The sequence below is a fragment of the Lemur catta genome, chromosome 4 (assembly GCF_020740605.2).
Source record: "Lemur catta isolate mLemCat1 chromosome 4, mLemCat1.pri, whole genome shotgun sequence".
Taxonomy (NCBI): Eukaryota; Metazoa; Chordata; class Mammalia; order Primates; family Lemuridae; genus Lemur; species Lemur catta.
Window position 1 is genome coordinate 57,613,108 of NC_059131.1, and position 24,491 is coordinate 57,637,598.

The 24,491-nt window shown below is 49.1% G+C and overlaps 1 protein-coding gene and 1 pseudogene across 4 annotated transcripts; one reads left to right on the forward strand and one right to left on the reverse strand.

Moving 5' to 3' along the window:
- Positions 1 to 90: 90 nt before the first annotated feature.
- RTKN (rhotekin) lies at positions 91 to 16,313 on the reverse strand. Of its 4 annotated transcripts, none has more exons than XM_045549907.1 (13): positions 14,633 to 14,861; positions 13,844 to 14,261; positions 6,529 to 6,728; positions 4,659 to 4,720; positions 4,508 to 4,561; positions 4,290 to 4,407; positions 3,926 to 4,135; positions 3,034 to 3,128; positions 2,817 to 2,923; positions 2,456 to 2,584; positions 1,622 to 1,790; positions 1,372 to 1,476; positions 91 to 786 (listed from the first exon to the last, which is right to left on the reverse strand). In XM_045549907.1, the coding sequence occupies exons 2-13, from the start codon at positions 13,913 to 13,915 to the stop codon at positions 452 to 454; spliced, it is 1,656 nt and encodes a 551-aa protein (XP_045405863.1). In that variant the 5' UTR covers positions 13,916 to 14,261; positions 14,633 to 14,861; the 3' UTR covers positions 91 to 451. The 4 variants fall into 4 exon arrangements, with proteins under 4 accessions (XP_045405863.1, XP_045405864.1, XP_045405862.1 ...); XM_045549908.1 differs by having other exon boundaries at positions 13,844 to 14,128; positions 14,633 to 14,839; XM_045549906.1 differs by lacking the exons at positions 13,844 to 14,261; positions 14,633 to 14,861 and adding an exon at positions 15,947 to 16,313.
- On the forward strand, positions 7,621 to 8,656 carry LOC123636636 (annotated as a pseudogene).
- Positions 16,314 to 24,491: the final 8,178 nt, after the last annotated feature.

The following is a 24,491-nucleotide window of genomic DNA, read 5'->3' on the forward strand; positions in this document are numbered from 1 at the left end:
ACAACTGGTGAACTCAGCCCCAGGGATGAGGTGGGACACGTCTAGACTAATCAGAGAGAGACAACCTGTCCTCAAGAACCAGGTAACAGCTGCTGTTAAATAACTTTAATGGTTGATATAGGAGTCACAAGGGAGGTGCCTTCCCTCCCAGGGCTCTTCAGTGCCATCCTCAAAGGTGGTTAGTGCAGGGAGGTAGGGCATAGTTGGTTCCAGTTTTCTCCCAGGAAGGGTTCAGGGGGTCCCAGCCAGTCCCGGGAATGAGTCCCTCAGTACCATGGCAACCACAACTTAAGAGGGGCTTCTGGCCCCCTTCCCCAGCCTACCCCCAGTCCGGCAGAGGAAGAAGAGGCCAAGCTGGTCAACTTGCTACAGACAGTGCCGTATCCAGAGACCAATCGCACATGGGTCATTTTCTCTTCTGGCAAGATCCTGTTGCCAGCACCTTTCTTTCTCACACTGGTGACTGGAGCCAAGTGCGGGGTGGGCCTTTGCTGCAGAGGCCTCTGGACCGTGGGGATTGCTGCACAGGGAGAGGGGCAACCGAGCGAGAAGCCCCAGGGGAATGGTCTGGGGGGACAGCATCCAGGGAAAAGGTTCGGGGTCGCCCCCAGGGCAGGGGGTGGGTCCAGGCTGGGGCTGGGGCCACTGAGGCAGGCGAGCAGGGGTTAGGCAGGGTAGGCTGGTCTGTAAACATTGCTAGCCAGGGTGGGGGTGTCTCCAGCCTTGCTCCCTCCCGCTGGGCCAGGATGTCTGTCACCGCTGCGATGTCATCCAGCGGCTCAATAGCTGTGGCACCAGGAAAAGGTTGAGGGTGGGGCTAGTCAGAGCTCAGGCCCCAGACCTACCCATCCCTGACTATCACCTGTCACTGTAATAGGAGGAAAGCAAAGCCCGGATCTCAGCCGAGACTGCATTATCCTGCAGGAGCAGCCCCTCACCTGGGCCCCCTGGGGCCACAGGCTCTGATAAGACTGTGGCATATGGGGTATAAGGTAGATGGGGAGGGGAGCAGAAGTGGGTGAAGAAACCAGGAAAGAGGAGAAAAATGAAAGCAGTGCCAGGCAAGTGAGGGATCAGAGGAAGAGACAGGAATCCGCATGCAGAAAGGGAAACAGAAAAAAAGAAATTAGGAAAGAAATACATGAAATGAGTCTGGCTCTTTGGGGTTCTGTTTTGAACTTTGGTGGAGATGGTTCTAAGAAGAATCAGAGAGGAGAAAGGAATACAGCAGAACTGGGTGAGACTTGGTCCCCAGAGATCTGCCTTACCCCCAAGTGTGCTTTCTCTCTGTTTCCATGACCTGGCTTCCCCTGAAGCCCCCCGACCCCACCTCCCACCAGGTTCCTAGAGTACACTTTTTATCTCACTCACCCATCTCATGGTACAAGGACCCCTGCTTGGCCAGTGCTTGGGGTGGTTTCCGGGGAACAGGAGTTTCAATTTTCATGATTTCATCACAGCACTGCTTCCACTGGCCTGGAGGAAGAGCACTGATTGGAAGAGAGGGCCAGGCTGCCCTCTCTCCTGCTACATTCCCTTGCAATCTTGAAATAGAGGCCTTGGTAAAAGTAACAAACCCCAGTCTCTCCCAAAGGTTCATCCCAGCCCCCTTCTCTCTTACTCATGTCAAAGAAAAGCTGCCACAGAGCCTCCATCCAGCTCTGAAGGGCTTCCCGACTCTCTGTCTGAAGGGTGTGCATCACCTCGTCATCTCCATACCGGTTACTGACACTTAGGGTGAAAGGCCTTCCTGGGGCCTGCTCCAATTCCCCCGCCCGGACTCGAGTCTCCTGCAGGAAAAAGAAGAGGTCTGCTTTCACCTCCACCTTGGTCATGGAAGTTGGCAGTGACACCAGGCAGCTCTGATTACCCCTGCCTAGACGGAAGAGCCCTCATTTGCCTCCCACTGACCAGGGTGGGAAGGAATGGCAGGAAAGGGCTGGGGATGAGACAGTCTCGAGTCAGGGAGGGAGGAGCAGGCTGGGACAAGGAAAGGGATTGAGCAAGGCAGGGAAGACACAAAGGTAGGCAAGAATGCTGAAGCCAAAGATCCCTCAGAACTTCCAAAAAGTAGGCAGGAGAGCCAAGAAAAGGGCTAGGGAGCAAAGACGGGCAATTGGACCTGTGTCAGGAGAGAAAAACAGGAAGTGGTAAAATAGATGCAAATTGGAATCTGAGGGGAAAGGAGGATGAAAAGCCCTAAACTGTTGCTAAAACCCTCTCTGAGACTTGGCAGGGGCTGAGGACGTGAGTGGGTGGGATGACCCTTTTCCAGTGGTGCTGTGGTGTGGGAGAACACAGTCCAGCATCCCCAGCCCCAAAGCTGGGTGTGGTGCTGTTAGGAGCAAAAGGTCAGCTTGCATCTCTCTGAGGCCTGCACCCACCCTCCTGGGACCTGAAGGAGAGGTTTCTGGTCCCCGGCACCTGGTGGCCTCACCACCAAGAGACCCATCACCTTGTTGATGGCAATAGTAAACAGCGGCTCTTCCCCATTGTCTGCATCCTCAGGTCGCCGGTAACAGAAGAGGTTTGTGCCTTTCAGGACTCCATGCACTCGTGCCCAGTTCTGCATCTCCCCTGCTTGCTGCATAAATGACTCAATGTTTCCTGGGGGAGTCACACCCCCCAACACCCCTCTTAGCGACCCCACCAAGAACTTGCTCCCTCTGCCCACCCTCCTGTCCATTCTTCCCATCATCTTGCCATAACCCCCTTCCTCTACCCAGTTCTTGAATTTTCAATACTTCTATTCCTAGGTGATCCAGCTGTCCTCTGTCCTTCTCCCTGTTCCCTTCCACGCCTCAGGGCCCCCTCACCTGCACCCTGAGGGTACCACTTGCTGTGGGCTGAGTCATGCAGAGAGGCTGAGCCGCCAGGCGGCAACACACGCTACCATAAAGGGGCAGCCAGGCAGGGTTCTCCTCTGGGGGAGGAGGAAGTGCAGGGTGAGGGTGGGGAATGAGAAGGGAATCATCCCACAGACCCTCTTGTCACCATCTCGTGTGTGTGTCCCCCACGCACACACATACTCACCATGACTGGCAAGGGTGAGGTCATGTGTGCGGAACCCATCTTGCACTGCTGCCAGGGTGAGAGTGGTGTGAGCCAAGAGGTGGTAACGAGGACCACTGAAGGAGAGACAGGAGAGCCATCAGCTGAGTGGGGGGCATGTCGGGCGGCAGGAACTATTAAGGGCTAAGCAGGTCTGCCCCCATCATTCAGGCTGCCCCACAGAAAACCAGCTTGCCTGCCCAACAGGGATCAGGAACAAATGTTTACTGAGCTCCTGCTAAGAGCCAGGACCTGTGCTTTATATTGAATATATGTTATCCCACTGTATTCCCATGGCAGCCCTGTGAGACTGGTGGCATTATTCTTTTTATTTTTCACTTTTTAGAAGACACTTTGATAAAGAGGTAGCATTCTTTAGTTAGATGAGGCAAATTCAACTTCAGGCTTAGGTTAAGAAACTTTCTCATAATTTATAGCTGTTGAGTGGTGAAGCTAGAATTTGAACCCATCTGCGCCCATGTCTGTGTCCAAAATCAATATTCTGTTCATTACCCCATTGGTCCTCAAACTCCTTACGAGTCCCAATAGTTCCACAAGGTGTCTCTAGGTGCCTGTAGGCACCATCACAGGGCCTGGGCTACACTGTTCCATGTAAGGAGCTGTGTCCTATCAATATAAGATATATTTGCTGCTGCTAAAATGTTATGACCCCAGAGCCTATCTCTCCCTGCTTCCTACTGGCCTTCTGAACTGCCTTGGGGTACAGGCCAGGTACGTCCCAGATGTGTGGCTGCTGCTCGTGCATGCCTGCACATCCTGGCAGCAGCGCAAAATGGGTTCTGCATGCTCAACACAGTTCAAAGATCACCTGTGTATAAGTGGCTTAGGGCAGTGGCGGAGTGCAAGGCCTTACCCCACAGCCGGGGTGGGGAGCAAGATGGGACTGCTTCCTGAACCCCCAGCACTGTCCAGCGATGCCCGGACACGTCTCCCTGAGGAGCGGCCCAGAGAGCTGCTGAGTTTGGTGGCAAGCCTCTTGGGGGCACCAGCCAGGGCACCCTCTTCTTCCACACAGGCCCCATATAGCTCCAGCCGTAGTTCAAAGTCTGGCCCCACCTCGGTGCTAGTGGAGGAAGGGAGGAGAGTGGCCATGGGGAAATCTGGGGAGGCACAGAGGGTGGGGAACGTAGGTAGTGCAAGTATAGGCAGCTCCCAGAGAAGCCCAGGTGCCCATCTCCCTTCCTCCCCGTCCCCTGGAACAGGGACGAGGTACTCACAAGAGCACATTGTTCTGAAAGGAGATGTCCGTGAGTGTCCTGTCCACCAGGATCATCTCTGTGTCCTGAATGTGTTCCCCTAGCTGCAGAAGCAGGAACACAGCCCAGCGGTGCAAGTCTGGGGACAAAGAGAGCAAAACTGATAAAAACATGCCCCACAAGAGTCTCCTACCTCAGGCTCACTCCCCTGAATTTATCCCAGGGTGTGTGGAACTCACCACCTTTGTTCTTGAAATATTCTGTGTCCTTCCACATGAGTGGAATCCGGAGGTCTAAGGAGCAGAGGGGTAGGAATAGATGTTAAGATGGGTCAGGAGGTCGTGTGGTTGGGCCAGGGGTGCCAGCAGCTGGGGTAGCTGTGCTTCTTACCGGAAATGCAGACCCGGCCGCGGCAGGGTGAGCGCTCAGCAGGCGAGCTGCTGTCAGAAGGCCTGTGGATAAGGCACAATGTCCTGGCCTGGCCTCTAGATACTACTCACCTTTGCTCTGGTTCCTAAGGGCTCTAGGATCCCCCTGGTCCCAGGGTCTCAGCCCCTAGGTCACCAGACTGACAGGACAGGGCCGAGGGACTGTGAGCAAGAGTTCTCAATTGCACCCAGTGATTTGCCAGGCTTGGGGACGCTGGGGACATTTGAGCCACATTAACTCACATACAATAGGCAAGCTCAGGGCTCCTCCCCTCCAAGCACCCTCCCTGACCACCTCTCCAGACCCCTGCCAGAGACAAGTGGGGCTTTGGGACAGGTGCCCACAGAGAGCCTTTCATGTGCTCTCCTCCGTTAAACTCCAGGCTCAGAGGGGTTTGCAGGCTTTTCTTTTTAATAGAGAGGCTGCTGATTTCCACCATCTCATCACTTCTTTGATGTAAGAGGGTACCGGGTCAGTCAGAAAATAATTGGTCTGTGTTTAATGAAAAGAGAAAACACAAGCAGGGAACATTTGTGTTCCGCTTGCCACCGACCCTCTCCTTTCCCCCAGCTTTGATCTCTTCTTTTTCCTCCTGGCCAGATGTGCTGCGCCCTCCCAGTGCCCCAAGTTCCGCAGTCCCCAAATGAAGGGTCCCAGACACCCAGCCTTCCTCACCTCTCCGCCCATCATCGGGACTCTCACCAAGCATGTGCCCCCCTCCTAAAGTAACAGTTTATCTGTACTTATTCACAATACCACTAATGTAATTGCTGACTTAGTAGAGCCTTATGCTAAATGATGTGGCACTACTGGCAATGCGTTTAGATGCTAGGGACTTGGGGTATACTTCAAATCACATTGCGGGGCTGTGTGGGGACCGAGGCCAGGCAGAGCCTGTCAACAGCCACCTCTCAGGAGGCAGCACACTCACAGGAAAGGCTGTCTCCTTTGCCTGCTTGTCCTTCCTCTAGCTTCATGGGATAGCTGTAGGGTGGGTTTCCTGCCTTTTCTTGTTGGCTTCACGGGTGAGCTCCTGGCAGCCTCACCTTGTGTCAGCCTTCGTGGCTGGGATGGGCACCATGCCAGGGAAGGGCCAGGACCGTCTCCCCTTGCAGCTGCAATGGGCGAGCAGGCCACTGCCAGAAGCCAATTCTCCAAGTGACCAATTTGCCAAAAAGGGCCAGTCCTCAGAATGATCAGTTTGCCAAATTCTCCAATATTTTTGTTTTACTACAGCATCACCCCAACCATTTCACTGTAGATTTGTCCAATAAACAGTCTAATGTTAGTGTAGCTTGTGTTTTACATCCAAATGCTGAGCCCTGTTAGAATGCATGACCTAATCCCTATGAATGGGTCGGCTTTCGTTTAAGTGGTTTTTTATTATTTCCTTTCCCAATCCCTGCTTCTCATGGTGAACCCCAGGTATAACAAACTATTGTCAGTTTGTGGTAAATTTGCCATTTAACAAATTGGCCATTTGGTGAACTGTCCTTGAGAAAATGAGTTTTCTAAAAGCCAGACAGCCAGACTCACTGGATCATACATAGGGCTTAGCAAATTAGTGTTTTTGCATTACCTGCTACCCCTCAGGCTGCCAGCCTTTCACCAGACACACTGGCTTTCCTGAGTCCAGCCCTACCTACTCACTAGTGCACCTCTGGGCAACACACTGAGGTGGTAAAACACCCAGGTCTCCTCCAGGCCCCTGACTCGGCTTCATGGGGAGGTCATCTTCAGGGTGGTCCACATTCCATATATGCACACACACCACCACCACCACCCATAGGGCCTCCTGCTCCCATTGAGTTCTTGCCTTCCCCTTGCTCACCGCCGGCCTGTCTTCCCCAGCACCTGCGCCTCCTTGCGCCGCTGCAGCTCGCCCATGTAGCTGAGGATGCGGCTGTTGCACACTAGCAGGCTCTTGGTGGCTTCCAGAGCCTGCTCTCGCTGGGAGCAGGCTGTCAGCAGCTTACAGGCCCCTTCCCTCATCCGGATCTCGTGGTCTAGCTTCCTCTGCAGCTCCGTGTCCTAGCCAGGATCAGGCAAAGGGTGAGGAGGAAATGTCAGACAGGGAATAGGCTGAAGCACCCCCAGACCCCAGTTGGGCTATGGCCTAGGAGAAACTGACAAGAAACTAATGCTTTAGGCAATTCAAGAGCAAGCATAGGGTATCAACCTCAGCTGCCCAAGAATAACCAGAGAAACTGTGTAACCGAGCTCCGAAGGCATGCCTGTATTCCCAGCTGCTTGGGAGGCTGAGATGGGAGAACCTCATGAGCCCAGGAGTTCAAGTCCAGCCTGGACAATATAACAAGACCCCATCTCTAGAAACAAAAACAAAAAATACAGATATCCATATGCATTTGATGGTTGGGTGTATAAATTCCTTCAGCCTCTTTTGAGCACAATTTGGAAAAATCTATGAGAACTACAAAGTCACATATCCTTTGATCCAGCCATCCAATATCTAGGAGTTTATGCTACACATATAACTGGGTAAAGCTATATATACAAAAATATTCATTACAGCATTGTTTTAAACACTACAATTAAAAGCACTTCAATAGGGCACTGATTAAATAAGTTTCAGCATGTCTATCCTATGTAATATTGCAGACATTAAAGAATGAGGTAGACATGTGTGCAGATATGAAACAATCTCCAAAATAAACAATATGAGAAAATAAAGAACAGTATTATATATGTTACCATTTGTGCATGATATATACACATATGTGTGTATATACAGGTATTAGGTTGGTACAAAATGCGCATTTAACATTGTTGAAATTTGCTGTTTGATGTTGGAATACATTCTTAAATAAATGTGGTTATGTTATACATCATCTTAATGCGCATTTCTCGCTTTATTTTTTGCTAATAACATTACTTGCTGTTTATTTTATATTTATTTTAGACTATGGAAATGATGTTAGACAAAAAGCAAATTCGAGTGATTTTCTTATTCAAGTTCAAAATGGGTCATAAAGCAGCAGAGACAATTCACAACATCAACAGATTTGGCCCAGGAACTGCTAACAAACATACAGTGCAGTGGTGGTTCAAGAAGTTTTGCAAAGGAGACGAGAGCCTTGAAGATGAAGAGCACAGTGGCCCGCCATTGGAAGTTGACAACGACCAATTGAGAGCAATCATCATTGAAGTTGATGATTACAACTATATAAGAAGTTGCCAAAGAACTCAACGTCAACCACTCTACGGTCGTTTTATATTTGAAACAAATATTTGAAACAAATTGGAAAGGTGAAAAAGCTCGATGAGTGGGTGCCTCATGAGCTGACTGAAAATCAAAAAAATTGTCATTTTGAAGTGTCATCTTCTCTTATTATACGCAACACCAACAAACCATTTCTCGATTGGATTGTGACAAGCCATGAAAAGTGGATTTTATCTGACAACTGGCAATGACCAACTCAGAGGCTGGACTGAGAAGAAGCTCCAAAGCACTTCCCAAAGCCAAACTTGCACCAAAAAAAGGTCATGGTCACTGTTTGATGGTGTGCTGCCGGTCTGATCCACTCCAGCTTTCTGAATCCTGGTGAAACCATTATATCTGAGAAGTATGCTCAGCAAATTGATGCGATGCACTGAAAACTGCAACGCCTGCAGCCAGCATCGGTCAACAAAAATGGCTCAATTCTTCTGCACGACAACGCTCAACCACACATTGCACAACCAACACCTCCAAAGTTGAACGAATTGGGCTATGAAGTTTTGCCTCATCCGCCAAATTCACCTGACCTCTCGCCAACAGACTTCAAGCATCTCGACAACTTTTTGCAGGGAAATGCTTCCACAAACAGCAGGATGCAGAAAATGCTTTCCAAGAGTTCGTGGAATCCTGAAGCATGGATTTTTACACTACAGGAATAAACAAACTTATTTCTCATTGGCAAAAATGTGTTGGTTGTAATGGTTACTATTTTGATTATTAAAGATGTGTTTGAGCCTAGTTATAATGATTTAAAGTTCACAGTTTGAAACCACAATTACTTTTGCACCAACCTACTTTATACACACACACACACACGTATGTTTATGCATAAAATATTAGTGGTTGTGGACCTGGGAGCCAGGAATGGAAAACAGATTTATGATACTTTATATATACCCTTCTATACTATTGGAAATTATGTTACCTTTAAAAAATATTAGATCTTTGGAGTTAAAAAAAATTACCAGGCCCCACCTAAGACTTGCAGAATAAGAATCTCTAGGAGTGGGGCATGTGCATTCTTGGAATACTCCCCCAAGTGATTGTGAGGTGCAGCTAGGGCTGAGAACCACCAACTAAAGGGAATGGAAATCCAGGGTTATCCCCCAGACTCAAGTGATGGGGGACTTCTATTTGGCAAGGGATCAGTAGAGAAGGAACACACCACCTACAGAGTTCACCCATGCTGCATAGAACCCTATATACATCCCAAATTAGGGGTCTACCACCTCCTGGCCTTCTGAGTTTGGGAGGTGAGGTCAGAGGCAAGGAATGGGGATGGGAAGATAAGTGGTCCAGGAGTGAGGGGCTGGGCAGGCTGGGCATAAGGACCAGATGGGAAGCACTATGAGAGGCACCAGGATTCTCAGGAACATTCACTCAGAAAGGAGCCCTGATGCTTAAAAAGCACTAAGCAATTTATTCAACCTTCCTAAGCCTTGGTTTCCTCATCTGTAAAATCAGAATGTTAGTAGTCCCCATATCCTAAGGTCATGAGGATTCAGTGGGACAGGGATATAAAGCACTTAGCACAGCCCTAGTACATGGTACACATGAATGATGAGGATGCTTAATCACTGATGCTACTTTGGCAGCAGTAGTATTCATCCAGTCAACACTGGAGCATCCCTGTGCTGTCTAAGGCTCTACATTTAAAATCCAGCTAGGAGGTGAGAGATGTAGACATTAATGGCTGCTCCATAAGTGCCATGTCACAGCATAATCATGCTCACAGGAAAATACCCTGTTTGCTTCTGGCTGAGGTGGTCAGGGAAAGCTTCAGAGAGGAGATGGAAGACTAACTTGATCAATTCAGGATCAAGTTGATCCTCCCACTTAGAGGATGGGAGTGAGTGACCACCTCAAATCTGTGTATTTCCTCACACCAGCTTGCCTCCACACCCTGTGCCCTTGTTTCTGTCCCTGGTGGCTCCAGCTTTCAAGTCTCTAAGACCTGAACACCCCAAATTCCCACTTCCAAAAACGTTACCTGCCTACAGATTTTTCCTTCACTATTTATTTCCTGAGCCACTGTAGTAGGCCAGATTTTTTATCACCCTTCACCCCAGCACCATCCACCTGTTTCCCTTTTGAAATAGGCCAACACATTCCCAAAGCCCCCCTTCACCAGGAAGCCCTCCTAGACTACATATCTTCTCCTAACCTCGTTTTATCTGTCTGCACCAGGGTCCTATCTCTGCTAAGCTTCGCTACTTACCCTCCACCCTAGTCTGTACCCAGCTCCCACCGCAAACATCCCAAATAGGTGAGAGCTCGGGAGAAGGGGGACACAGAGGCATCCTCAAGCACGCTCCTGGCTAGCCTCGTTGTCCCAGTCCCAGCACTCACGGATCCTTCCCTAGCCCTGTCCATTGCGCATGCAGCGGCGAGGCAGAGTCGCGCGCGGGATCCGCGGAGCCGCACCGCACCGGCAGTGGAAGAGAGGCAGGGTAACCTCCCCGCCTCCGCACCGCCTCCACACGCAGCGCTCAGGGAGCTGGTGACATCAGCTCCCAACTGCCGCGAGAGCAACCGAGGGGCGCAGGGGCACGGGCGGTCCCTCCAAGCGCCTAGCCAGGTGGTGCAACCACTGCAACCACTGAGACCCCTTCGCGGCAGGAAAGGATCTCCGGAAGAGACTTCCGGGAGGTCCCGCGTCGCCCTAGAAAGGGCTCCGCAACTCGCGCAGTGTCCCAGCTCCAGGAGGCCCCTCCCACGTAGCATTTGCCCTCCAAGGTGACCCTTTGCCTGGGAGTATGGGGGAAGAGGAGTAGGATAGCATATAAATTGGGAAAACTGGGGCCCTAGAGAGGTCGCTAGGCTCAGCCTGGACGAGTGGGACTGGGGGCCCAGACACCTCCCCCTCCACCCCAAATCCACTTTCCCACGGCCCAAGGCCGAGAGCGCCCTAGAAAACTGGCTCCCACCCTTTCCTGCACAGGATCTCGGGAATCCTGGCTCAGGTTCCAGATCCTAGTGCTTTGCCCCATCTCCCCATCCCAGGGATAGTTCCTTGTTGCCCCCTCCACACACAAACACCCTTTCCCCAAGCAGGAAGCATTACCCCCGCCCCGCCCCCCACATTCTCCTGGGAAAGAACCCAGATTTGGGTGTCAGCCGGACCTGGGTCAGATCCCAAGGGACTGAAGGAGGCTGAGTCATGGGCAGAAGCCCCAGCACACATTAGGCTCTCTGTGGACATCCCTACCCGCCCCTCCTGTCCTTCTGTCCCTGACTTCCTGCTTTGTTTCTCATCACCTTCTGTTCCCTTCAGAATCTCCACCAGGGCTAAGTTCAAATGCTGGTTTAGGGATTTGACAAGTTGTGACAATATAACCTCTGGAGCCTCGGTTTGTAAACTGGGAAGTATTCCACCTCCTTCATCATAGCATTGTTTGAGGATTAAATGGGAAAGTCTAATCTCCACTTGGGCCTAGCACATATTTAATACTTTTTTTTGGGGGGGGGGCGATGGGGGCTCGCTCAGTCACCCAGGCTAGAGTGCAGTGGCATCATCATAGCTCACTGCAAACTCAAACTCCTGGGATCAAGCGATCCTTCTGCTTCAGCCTCCTGAGTAGCTGGGACTACCATGCCCAGCTAATTTTTCTATTTTTGTAGAGACTGGGTCTTGCTCTTGCTCAGTCTAGTCTTGAACTCCTGGCCTTAAGCGATCCTCCTGCCTCAGCCTCCCAGAGTGCTAGGATTACAGGTGTGAGCCACCGTGCCCGGCCACATATTTAAAAACAAGTTTTCTCTCACTCTCACCTCCCCTTTACTTACAGCTTAAGTTGCCTCCTCCTAAAAGTCTTCTTGGATTTACTCTTCCATGACTACCTCTCTTGCTAATCACTGAAACATCAATGGATCTTTCTTTTGAGAACCTGCTGAACTTGGTAGAGAAAGAACTCACAGTACTCTCAGCGAAGGCTGAAGGAGAGGTGACCAAAGTGAAAACTAAGCCCCTCCTCTGCCCCAGAACTTCTACAGGCCTCCCACGGAAAAAAAATGACATTCGTTTGGAGGAGAGCAGGTTGCAGAATTTAAACACTTACATACCTAGACCAACTCTTCCAATAAAACTTGTGATGATAGAAAATGTTCAGTAGTCATGTAGCACTTGAAATGTGGCTAGAGCAACTAAGGAACTAAATGTTTTATTTTAATTAACTAACATTAAGATTTAAACAGCCATACGTAACTATTAACATGGACAGTGCAGAGGACTATGAATGGCAAAATAGGTTTTATCTCATGTGCCAACACAGGACAATTAGGTAGTATCAGAGTCCCAACAGGTCCATTGAATGAACAACTTTCTGCAAATGAGAAAATGCTGACCCTCTCCAGGCAAACAAATTAGATAAAGGTACCCACTCCTCATGCAGATGAAAGCAGACCAGGAGGACTCCTGCCTCTGACTGGTGCTGTATGAAAATCACAACCTGCATAATTAATGCCAAGACTGTGCTGAGAAAGATTCTGAGGCCACATCTGGGCTCCTTGGTAAAGAGTGTCATGATTGACTAGTAATGTCTACTAAGATCCAGGGAGTGGGGGCGGGGCTTGAGGGGGCAGCTCGTGTCCAATAAACTGCCATTCCTGATCTAGACTCTTTAGCTGTGCCTCCTATCTCTCTCAAAAGGAATGCCCTGCCTGGTCCAGGCAGTCACTTCTACAACTTCATCCATCTTCCCCATCTCAGTAAATGACCACACCAGCCAGTTGCTTAGTCACACATCTGGGACTCATCTTGGAGTTGTCTTTGCCTTACCCCTCACATCCAATCCATCAGCAAGTCCTGTCAGGTCTGCCCCCATCATTTGAAATCCATGAGCTTCTCCCCATCTCCACCATGAGCACTTTAATCCACACCACCAGGTTCACTCCCCTATGACTGTAACAACTCCCACCTGGTGGTCTTCTGCTACCTTTCTTGCCAACCCATCCTCCACTCCACACTCAGCCTGTTCTCCACAGAAGTCATTTAAAAACATCACATGAGTCATTCCCCTGCTTAAAACCCTTCCATGGCCCAATATCACACTTAAAGTAAAATCAGAGTGCCTCATCATGGCCTTCAAGGACCTGAATGATCTGGCCCCTGCCCATCGGCCCCACCCCAACTACCACATTCCAGCCACACTGGCTCTCCTGCTTTCCCACAAATATATCACCCTCATCCCCATCTAGGGGCCTTTGCCTGTGCTATGCCCTCTGTCTGGAAAGCCCTTCCTCCAGTCTCCACGTATCTTCAAATCCTTCTGGTCTGAGCTCAAAGAGCTCCTCACAGAGGCCCTCCCTGAGCTCCACATCTAATCCCCACTTCCATCATAATTGCACCGTGCGATCTCATTTATGTGTTTGCATGTTTATTGTCTGTTCTCCCACCACAATGGGCTTTTCCTGACTTGTTCACTGAGGTATCCCATGGTCTAGAAAGGAACTTAGCATATAGAACATGTTCAGTAAATGTGTCTAAGAATAAAGACTAAACAGCTCCCTGCCATCTCTAGGGCCAGCAGAACACTTACTCCTAGCCCAGATTCTCCTTTCCCTTCTCTAGTGAGGCTACATCCTTCTTGCAAACCTCTCTCGCATTGAACTCTTCTCTTCTTCCCATACCTAAAAGGAGCCCTTGTCCCCAGAACAGATATCCACACCCGCACACAGAACTTCCAGAAATAGGTGTGAAGGCCCTGCTGCCAACATAAGTCTTTGATCAGCAGAACCAAGCCTGGGTCCACACATAGCACCCAATGCAGGGCATACAGAACCACCTGTCCCTCTCCCCATTTTAAGCAGGCCCAACTCTCCCCACCCTCTGCCCCAGCAGGGATGGGCAGGGCAGAGACAGGGGCTGGGATGCAAGCAGCAGAGGTATGTACTCCAGGGGTGGGGGCATTACCTCCAGGCTGAGTGCCATCTGCCGAATGTACAGCATATTCAGGTCCTCCAGGATGTGCAATCTGTCCTGCATCTCTGTGCCCCCCAGTTCCCCTTCCCTTGTAGACCCCTCCAGAGGGGGGCAGGTAGGCACCACGCTGTCCCACAATTCCTCCTCCCACTGTTCCCTCAGTCTTGAAAGAGGCGGCCAGCTCTTGGGCAGAGGCTGTCCCTCTCCCTGTGCACTCTTGTTAGACCCCTCTGGCTGCTGTGACAAATTTTCCTCTCCTACTGCTGTTCCAAGGCCCTGGTGGGAGCCAGGCAAGGGAGGAAAGGAAAGTAAGGTGAAGATGAGTGGGGTCCCAGGAGGTAAGGCCAGCTGCAGAGGGGCTCTGGGCACAGAGTGTCCAGTCTTGCTTTGGTGGCAGCTGTTCTCCCAGCTGTGGAAGAAAAAGGCCCTTTCATTCCGACTCTGGCCCCTCCCCAGCCCCCGCCCACATCCCTGGCCTGGTGGACAGAGAATCTGTATGCAGAGAGGGCAGTGAGGGGCAGGCACAGCTGGAAGGGGGCAGGGAAAGGACGCCTCAAGCAGGCTCTACAGAGTCATGGGGTTTGTCAAGAGGTTGAAGCTTTCCGAAAAGGGCTTAGTTTGAAAAAGTTAGAAAGAAGAGCGGACAGAGGTGAGGACTTGGGAGAGTGAGCCCAAGGAGTGGGACAAAGGGGTGAGTCGGTAATGCGGCCCAGCCCCCAGGGCCACCACTTCCAACTTGGGGCCCCCATCCAGCCCGCTCCACCCTGGGCTCACAATTACCTCGCTTTTCCAGCAGAAGGGAGGAGAGAGAGGGAGGAAGGCAGGGGTGTGCCTGTCTGCTGCTGCCCCCGCTCCCCTCTGCAGGCCCCTTCCCTTCCAGACAGGAAACCAGCCCCGATTCCCAGCCAGCTGCAGCTTTGCCCCCCTCCACCCTAGGCCCACGGAGTCACACTCCGCTCGGCGGCCAGCCGGGCCCTGCGGCTCCGCCCCGGCTCCTCAGCGCTGGCCGCCGAAAGCCGGGCTGATCGCAGGGGCGGCGCCAGCTCACAAGTCCCTCCTCTGTCGCCGGCCTCGCCCCTCATTCCCCCACGCTGGCCCGGTACGGGTTCCTCAGGCCAAGTTGTTTAGGGGCGGGGTACCCAACAAAGGTCTTCTCCCCAGGCCCACTAGCTTCTGAGTCAGAGAAGGCCAGGGACACTGGGACAAGGGTGTGAAAGGGCCTTTGTTCTGGGCAGGCTGGAGGGAAAGGGCAGAAGCCAGGCCTGGAATCCCAGCCCGAGGGAGAGGGGGCGGGAGGAAGGCCCACCTCACTTAACCCTTTCCAGGCCTGGGAGGGAAGGAGAGCTGGGAATTGGGCTTCCCTTGGGCAAGCGTGAGGCTGACCTTGGGACAGAAGAGTCTCTGCGGTGGCTACTCGCCCTCTCAGTCCTGGCTCAGCCACATATACCTTCAGCCCCACCCGAGGCTCTTCAGGCAGTTGCGGGTAAGGCTCAGACGCCGCAACGCGTGAACTGATGTACCAGGAGGAAACTCTCAGCATAGAGGCTGGACTCCTCGTAGGCCCCAGGAAAGAAGGCGGAGAGTTTGGGTGTGGAAAATAACTCCGAAGAGTTAAAAGCGAGCTCCCCACTCCCCTAGCCCTTCAGGGACACAGAGGAGCCGTTGAAAAGGGCTTCCGCGAAGCCGGCAGAACTGGCCTAGAAGTGCAGACTGATGACCGAGGTTGGCCCAGACGGTGGAGACAGGTTGACGGATGGGGCTGGCGGTCCCCGCGTTGCTGCCCACTGCCCTGGGCCCGAGGGCGCCTGGGAGGGGCTGGGGTCCAGGCACAATTTGGAAATCAAGCCCGGGGTCCCTCAAATTGAGGCCAGCCCGGAGTTTTTGTAGGCAGAGGCAAATCATCCCAACCAAACCAGGGAATGTCTAGGGCAGCACAGATCCGATTAACGCGCAGACGGTCCGCACCTTACTTTTTGAGTCAACAACTCGGGCGGGTTTGTACCCAGATTGCAGCGTCTCCGCCCCTCGGCGTGCGCGCGGCCAGGGCTGCGGGGGACAGCCGGGGAGGGGAAGGCAGGGGCGCGGGTCTCTCACCTCTGGCTGGTCGCTGAAGAGGCTGAGTCGGAAGCGGCCGCGTTTGAACTCCATCTCCAGGGCGGAACCCCTGGCCACGGTAACCCGACTCCGGTGGTTTCGGGAGAACATGCTGGCGGCTCCGCGAGGTTGGCCGCCCTGCCGGCTCTTCTGTGCTTCTGTCCCTCGACGCCCACCCGTCAGTCGGGTCGGGAATCTCCCGCTGCCTGGTTCCCAAACCCCGCCCCCGGAGACGACACCTGGCCCGGGCAGGGCGCGGAACCCTCCTCTTCCACCCCCGCCAAAGGCCCAGCCCGTCCGGCCAGTCCCGGGGCGCCAAGCGAACCTGGCCCGACAGCCCCAGAGCCGGCGCACGCTCCACCTCGCTAGCACTGCGGGGGCGCGAGCGCCTCACCTGGGCGTGGGGCGGGCCCAGAGAAGCCCCGCCCCACCGCCCGCCCCCACCTGGCACGCCGACTCCCAAGGCACGGAAAATCCCGTGGCTGTATGACTCGCCGCGTGGCACACTCCGGCTCTAGCCGGGCCCTGGGACTGGGACTGTGCCCAACTTCACCCCCAGTCAGCCTCTGAAGCGACCGTTTCCACTTCCTACAGTCCCAAATGTCCCTTCTTCGTGTCCCTCCTCCCTTGGGCTCCCTTCGGCGCTATCCACCCATCCCTAGAGGCCACAATTCTTGGGGCGGTGCTTAAACATGTCTTGGATTCCCAGCTCTGTCACTGAGTAACCGTGCAGATCATTGACTTGGTCCATTCATTGACCTTTCTGAGATTCAGTTTTCGCATCTGTTCAATGGGGATACCGTAATTATTCCTACTCCTCAAGTTGCTATGAGGATTACGCATAAGAAACAGTGTAAAATGCCCAGCGTAGTGCCTGGCAGCCCAGTGGGAAAGAAGGAAATGGCAGAGGATTAGTTTGCTGACCACGAATGAGGGGGTCTGTTGGAGGCTTCAGAACTCACTGAGAACATGAGCAAGGGTGGGGCTCCTACATAGCAGCGTGGCTCCGCCCAGAGACTTATCAGACTTTACCTCTTAGAGAGTCCAGGTTAGAATTGCTCTGTTATGGCAAATCATACAATATTCTTTTGGAAAAGCTGGCTTAAAATTACTTCAGCAAAAGGGGAAATTTGTTGGCTTATGGAACTGAAATGTCCAGGGGTGAGGCTTTAGATGTGGCTTGACTCAGACATTGAGTGTCACAAGGATCCCGTCTCTTCCCACCACTTGGCTCTACTTTCCTCCATGTTGGCTTCACTCTCCACAACGGAACAAAATTCTTGCCAAAAATCCTGGGTCTACATCTTTTCATGCTTAAATTCAGCTGAAAAGAGAGCATCTGTTTTCAGAGGCTCCTACACAGGTCTGGGATTCACTGTGAGCTGTTTGGGATCATTCATCCAACCCAAACCAATCATTGTTGCCAGAGGGTAGACAGAGCTGAACCAATCACTGTGGCTAAGGGGGTTCTGTGTGCCAGTCAGCCAGGCCTGGGTCACTTGCCAGGGTTCCAGACTAACTGGAACCCAGTGAGCTGGGAGGAAGAGGGGAGGAGGGGAAGTTGTTCCCCAAGGAATGTTCCAGGTACTATCACCAGAAGGTGAGGGAATGGATAATGGACAGGAAAAACAATAAACATCCTCTACACACAAAAATTCACATGGAGAAGGGAGTTCTTCTGGTCAGGAGGAAAGACAGATAAAAAGATTTTATAAAGTCCATTGCATCTGAGATAAACCTTGAAGGATGGGTGAGGGGAAAGAAAGGGAAAGACATTCTTCCTTAATTTCTTCAAATATTGATTGTCACTCCTCTGAACTATAAACTTCTCAGAGAGAACGCTCTGTCTTGTCTAATGCTTTATCCCTAGTGCCTGGCCTACAGCAAGTGCACAATAAACATCAGCTGGAGTAAATAAATAAAGGAGATATCTAAAGGAAGCATGCAGATTTGAGAGTCCTTGACTGAGATGAGCTGTCCTGTTGGACTAAAGCTGTTCATTTCAAGCATTTGCTTTTAACCAAATGAAATCTTACCTGGAATACATGAAATGGAATCAGAGTTGCTGTGATGGAAGCAGGTGCCAGAGCCTGTCGCCATATCCCCCTGCCCCCACAAGCCCTCAGCCACTCACTGCTCCTCTGTGAACGTAGACTCTATGGAAGGGTTTGAAAACCCCTCTCCTGAGACCCAGGCAGGAGCTAGAGGAATGAAGGGTGTTTGGGAAGAAGGTTGGGCTAAAATCCTGCCTGAGAGTTTGTACTCAATGTGGCTGAATATTTTTGGAAAGGAGTGATGCACAGTTATATTTTAGAGATCATGATTTGGCAGCCTTTTGCTTAAGTCAGTTGGAGGAGTTGTGACTGGGGTCAGGGAAGCCAGATAACATTACTCTCAACTGAGGATGGATTTTTTTTTTTAATGGATCCTAGGAGTTCATGTGGATTTCTTTTTTAAATTAAATTTTTATAGCCAGGCACAGTGGCTCAAACCTATAATCCCAGCACTTTAGGAGGCTGAGGAGGGAGGATTGCTTGAGGCCAGGAATTCAAGACCAGCCTGGGCAACATAGCAAGACTCTGTCTCTACAAAAAATTAAAATATTAACTGGGTGTGGTGGAGCTTCTCAGCAGGTGAGGCAGGAGGATCGCTTGAGCCTCCAAGTTTGAGTCCAGCCTGGGCAACATAGTAAGACCCTGTCTCTAGCACACCCCCCAAAAATTAGGGTGGTGTGTGCCTATAGTCCCAGATACTCAGGAGATGGAGGCAGGAGGATCACTTGAGCCCAGGAATTCAAGGCTGCAGTGAGCTGTGAGGACACCACTGCACTGTAGCCTGGGCAATAGAGCAAGACACTGTCTCTTGAAAAAAAAATATTTGAAAAATACTTTAAAACACATTTACAGTTTTTAAAAACACCCCTAATGCTACCATTTAAAAAACCACGTAAAGTGAAAAAAATTGAATAAAAGCATGCCTTCCCTACCCCCAATTCCACCCCCAGAAAAAAACACTGAGACGGTTTGGATGCATTAATGTTCTGAAGTTCACACTGGCTCAAGGGAGACAATTGCTGAATTTTCCAAAATTGTGCATGCTAGTTGTTACATACTGTGTTTTGTTTTGTTTTTGTTTTTGTCATTAGTTTTGTGTCCCTGGGTGGGCTCAAACCAAACACTGCTTTAATTCAAAATTAAATTATATAAACTTATAACTAAATGAATTATAGTAAAGCAAAGGTGATGTATTCTCAAAACTCATCACTTCCTAATCAGTTTACTGCATTTTACTGTGATCTCTTGAGGTTATTTACATCTATAGGCTCTGTGTGGTGGGAATGCTGTATAATGGTGTGCACTGCACATTTATTCCTAATCCTGTGTTCAGTGATGTCGCATTTGAAACTGGACATGGTAGGAGTATTTACACAACAGAAATAGGTGAGCACTGCAAACCAGGGTTGTTTTATTCCGGGGAGCTTTTGTTAAACATTTACCAGCATGCCACTGGTTTGGTGCATAGTCTTCCCAACTTTTGCCTTTTGCTTATTTCTGTATCTATATCTCCCCAACTGTGAAGTAGATATTTAGGGAAGGGATTGTGGGTTGCCCAGGGTTCAAATCATCTTCCTATTTCTGCACAATTCCCCACTGTGGACAGTATTGGGAAGATGAGCTCTAGCCCCTTTATGGAAACTGGAGAATATTTATCCTCCTTCCCACTTCTTCACAGCCTAAGGGTAAAGTGAAAAAAATTGAATAAAAGCATGACTTCCCTACCTCCAATTCCTCACACCCAGAAAAAAACCACTGAGACAGTTTGGGTGCATTAACGTGCTGAAGCTCACATTGGCTCGAGCCAACCAAGTGGAATACATCCAACTAGACTTTGAATCTTGAGGAAGTACAGACAAGACCCAGGGAGAGTTCAAGATATACATTCACTGCACCTGCAGCACCTGAGGAGCAGGGTGGTGGTGCCAGCAGGAAATCCTCTTCAGCAAGTTCCTGTGACTTCAGTGTGGCCCTAGAATAACCACGTGTCCCTGCTGCCTGGCCACCCTTGGTTCTCACTTCTTATCCAGGGAAAATATGAGATGAGCCCAAAACATTTTGTAGTGCTAGAAAGTAAAAAAAGTGCTCAAAGAATGATGGAGATGTGTCAAAAAGGACACAGACACCAGCTTAAAGAAATTCCCACTCATCAAATCTGGGACAAATTTGAGCATCAAAATAAATAATGATAGCAATGGGTTACAACCCATTGATTGAAATAGGAATACTGAAATAAATAAATATATATGCAAATAAATGTTAATATAAGAAGAAGAGAAAGTTTTTCACTATAGTAGAATGCTAACTAATACACCTAAATGCAATAGTGGAAATAGAAAGATCCCCATTTGGCAATTATTACAATAGAGTTGATTCATACAGTATTTATAAATGGATACTAAGCCTGGTGAGTGGAGGTTCAATGGAGAATGGGATATTAGGGTAGTTTTGGAATGAGATATTAGGGTATTTCCCCAGAAGATACTTATTATTTACAAAGGCAAAAGTGATGATTTTCCAGTGCAGGAAACTGGCAGACACCACTGACCACATGATCAAGGTTAACATTGTCAGTGGTAGGACAGGCTGACATAATGAGCCCTCTGATGGGACACACTGAGAACACAGCACAATCTTTGTGTGTGTGGTATTCCCACCAAGATTTATAAGTCTAGATCTTAGGAAACACCAGACAGATCCAAGTTAAGGGACACCCTTAAGGGACAGAATTAAAGACCAACACTCTTTAAAGTTGTCAAGGTCATGAAAGACAGGGTAAAAGTGAGGAAGTGTTCCATATTAAAACAGATTTAAAGGAAGGGCTCCATGGCTCATGCCTGTAATCCTAGCACTCTGGGAGGCTGAGCAGGGAGGACTGCTTGAGGCCAGGAATCCGAGACCAGCCTGAGCAAAAGCAAGACTCTGTCTCTACAAAAAATAGAAAAAAATAGCTGGACATGGTGGCACGTGCCTGTAGTCCCAGCTACTCAGGAGGCTGAAGCAGGAGAATTGCTTGAGCCCAGGAGTTTGAGGTTGCAGTGAGCTATGATAACACCACTGCACCATTGCTGGGTGGGTGACAGAGCGAGTCTCAAAAGGAAACAAACAACAACAACAACAAAAAAAAAAAATTAAAGAATAAATGTAATATATGATCCTGAATTTGGATCCTGGACTAGAAAGGAAAAGGAGGCATTGCAAAGTTGGTGAAATTTGAATGGGGTCTGGATTGGATGGTTGTGTTGTATTAATATTAAGTATTGTATTAACTAATTTCCTCATTAGTACAATTGTGTGAAGCTTATAGAAAACTGTACTTGTTTGGGGGAAATACACACTCAAATATTTAGGGGAGAAATAGCATCATATTTTAAATTGAACAGAAAAAAGAATAATGATAATGGGTATGAATGTGAGTAAATGTTAACAATTGCAGAATCTGGTTAAAGGAGATAAAAGAGTTCTTTGTAGTCTTGCAATTTTTGTGTAAGTTATTTCAAAATAAATTAATTTTGAAAGATAAAGGTAAGAATTCTTTCAGAAGGAGGAGTACCTCTCAGCCTACAAACAAGCTCAAATATCTCCCACTCTAAACAAAGCAAAACTAAAAACAAAAACAAAATAAGTAAGCCAGCCACCACTTAACTGTCACCACTTCCTCCCTGCTGGGCATCAGGATGTAGAGGAAACACCACTGGACTGATGTCAGGAAGCCTCTGTTTGAAGCTGGGTCTGTCACTCCCTAACTTTGTGACTTTGGCCAAAACATTTCATCTCTCTGAGCCTCAGTTTCCTTATTTATAAGATGAAAACAATAGTGTCTCCCATACAGAGCTGCCATGGGGATCAAGGAAGAGAACGGATATAAAAGCAAGTTGTAGTATTTGTTCTACAAATACTAACTGCAAGTGATTCCTCACTTTAACTCCTTGCCTTCACACCTACTAAAACGCATTCTCTTCTTGGAGCTCAGCCTGCCCTCTGCAGGACTGTACGCAGCTGCTCACAGCCTCAGTCCCTTGATACTCTTTGTCTCTTTTTAACCTCCTTTCCTCTATTCTGCCTGGCCCATTTGCCTGGGTGTCCAGGACAGGTGCTCATTCAGTTCTATTCCTGGTTCTTTTCCTTTTCATCTACTTGCTCTTTACTGAGTGTCTCATGTGCTCCCATCCCTTAGGGACCTCCATTATTATGTTAGTGACATCCCCACTCACACCTTCAGCCTTGGCTTCCTCTCTCAGCTATTCCCCCTCCATCTCCTTGTTCCCACAGGCACTTCAAATTCACCTTGGGCAAAACTAAATCCTTAAGTTGCTTCTCTTCTTATGTTCCCTTCCTTATTGAAAACAGCACCTTTTCTCTACATACTTGGGTTACAAACCTAGAAATCATTTATTACTATTTCCTTATTGAAGTATCTACTATGTGCCCAATACTACCCCAGGTACTTGGAATTCTTGATTTGCTTTAGTCCTTGAATGAACCCTATGAAGTAGATCCTACTTCATTCTGTCTTACAAAGCTGGATTCTGAAGTTCAGAAAGCTTAAATAACTTTGAGCCCAAGGTCACATGGCTAATAAACAATGGAACTGGGATTTGAAAATAGGCTTGTCTGACTCCAAAGTCCATTTTATTAATCTGAATCACATACTTCATTGATTTCTTCCTGAATTCTCATATATTAATATAATTGCTCATTGATTCTTGATAATTTTATCACTGAACTGTCTCTTGAATGAGTTCTTTCCTTTCTTTGTTGACTGCTGCAAACCTGTTCAGACTTTCATATATATTTAGATGTATGCACACAGTTGTTTTTTTCTAATTATCAATGTGATATACACTGGCTATAAAAAAATTCATTACAGACTGGGCATGGTGGCTCACACCTGTAATCCTAGCACTCTGGGAGGCCGAGGCAGGAGGATTGCTCAAGGTCAGGAGTTCGAAAGCAGCCTGAACAAGAGTGAGACCCAATCTCTAATAAAAATAGAAAGAAATCAGCTGGACAACTAAAATTATATAGAAAAAAAATTAGCTGGTCATGGTAGCACATGCCTGTAGTCCCAGCTACTTGGGAGGCAGAGGCAGAAAGAGTGCTTGAGCCCAGGAGTTTGAGGTTGCTGTGAGCTAGCCTGACACCACGGCACTGTAGCCCAGGCAACAGAGCAAAAAAGAAAGAAAGAAAGAAAAGAAAGAAAAGAAAGAAAGAAAGAAAGAAAGAAAGAAAGAAAGAAAGAAAGAAAGAAAGAAAAGAAAGAAAGAAAATTCATTACATAGCTAGATAGTGAAAGTTCCCCAGCCTCAATTTCTGCATTAAACCAACATTAACAGTATAGTATATACTCTTCAATTTTTTTCTGTGTATATATTAGCATATCATGCTTTCTTAAATGAAAGTTGAAATTCACTTTTCTTATTCAGTATTCCAACCCATAAAGATCTGCCTTGTGTTTTTTGTGGGGTTTTTTTTTTTTGAGACAGAGTGTCACTTTGTTGCCCTGGCTAAAGTGAGTGCCGTGGCATCAGCCTAGCTCACAGCAACCTCAAACTCCTGGGCTTAAGCGATCCTCCTGCCTCAGCCACCCGAGTAGCTGGGACTACAGGCATGCGCCACCATGCCCGGCTAATTTTTTCTATATATATTTTAGTTGGCCAGCTAATTTGTTTCTATTTTTAGTAGAGACGGGGTCTCGCTCTTGCTCAGGCTGGTCTGGAACTCCTGACCTCGAGCGATCCACCCGCCTCGGCCTCCCAGAGTGCTAGGATTACAGGCGTGAGCCACCGCGCCCGGCCTTGTGTGTTTTTTTAAATTAAGTAAAACATATGCATGTTTCATGCAAAATTGAACAGGCATAAAAGAGAAATTATAAGAAAGAAGACTCCCTTCACCCTTGTTACCCAGCCATCTATCAGCAATTGTTGTCACCAGTTTCCTGGGTAGCCTTCTGGGGCCTCATTTCTTTTAATAGTTGCATAGCATCTCATTGTATGATGGACCAAATTTATTTTGATGTCCCATTAGAGGAACACTTGGTTTGTTTCCAATGCTATTACCCAATGGGATCTAAATTCTGTATTAATCTTATTAATTACTTATCACTCAATTTTTCTTAATATGATGCTCCATATTGTATAGCTGCACCTTATCCTACTGATGAAAATTTAGGTGCTATGCTCTTAGGGCACTTGTGCTGTTAAGCACTTCTGCCATTTTGCCGGCAATATATTAACAGTTTATATATTCCTCCATACAAGTGTGAGCTCCTCAAGGCCAGGGGCGATATTCATATTCCTCTTTGTATCCTCTTAGCCTAGTCCCCTGCCCTTGGCCCGGAATATACGATCACCGACCAAGCTGGAGTGTAATAATTGACTGGCCCACGCTGAGTTCTGGAATCTAGCGTGGGGAGGCGGAGCGAGGGGAAAGCCATGCCTCTTTGGGCGGTCTCGGCCTCAGAGGACCTGGAACTGTCGTTGCAAGGATCG

Bases quoted from the DNA above. Each gene is read 5' to 3' on its own strand.
- RTKN (XM_045549906.1), bottom strand. From the start codon at position 16,057: ATGTTCTCCCGAAACCACCGGAGTCGGGTTACCGTGGCCAGGGGTTCC. The intron at 1,477-1,621 runs GTAAGAGAGAAG...CTCTTCCTCCAG, and splicing joins GCAGCTTTTCTTTGACATGA to GCCAGTGGAAGCAGTGCTGT. The intron at 787-1,371 runs GTGAGTGAGATA...CTGGTGCCACAG, and splicing joins GTCCTTGTACCATGAGATGG to CTATTGAGCCGCTGGATGAC.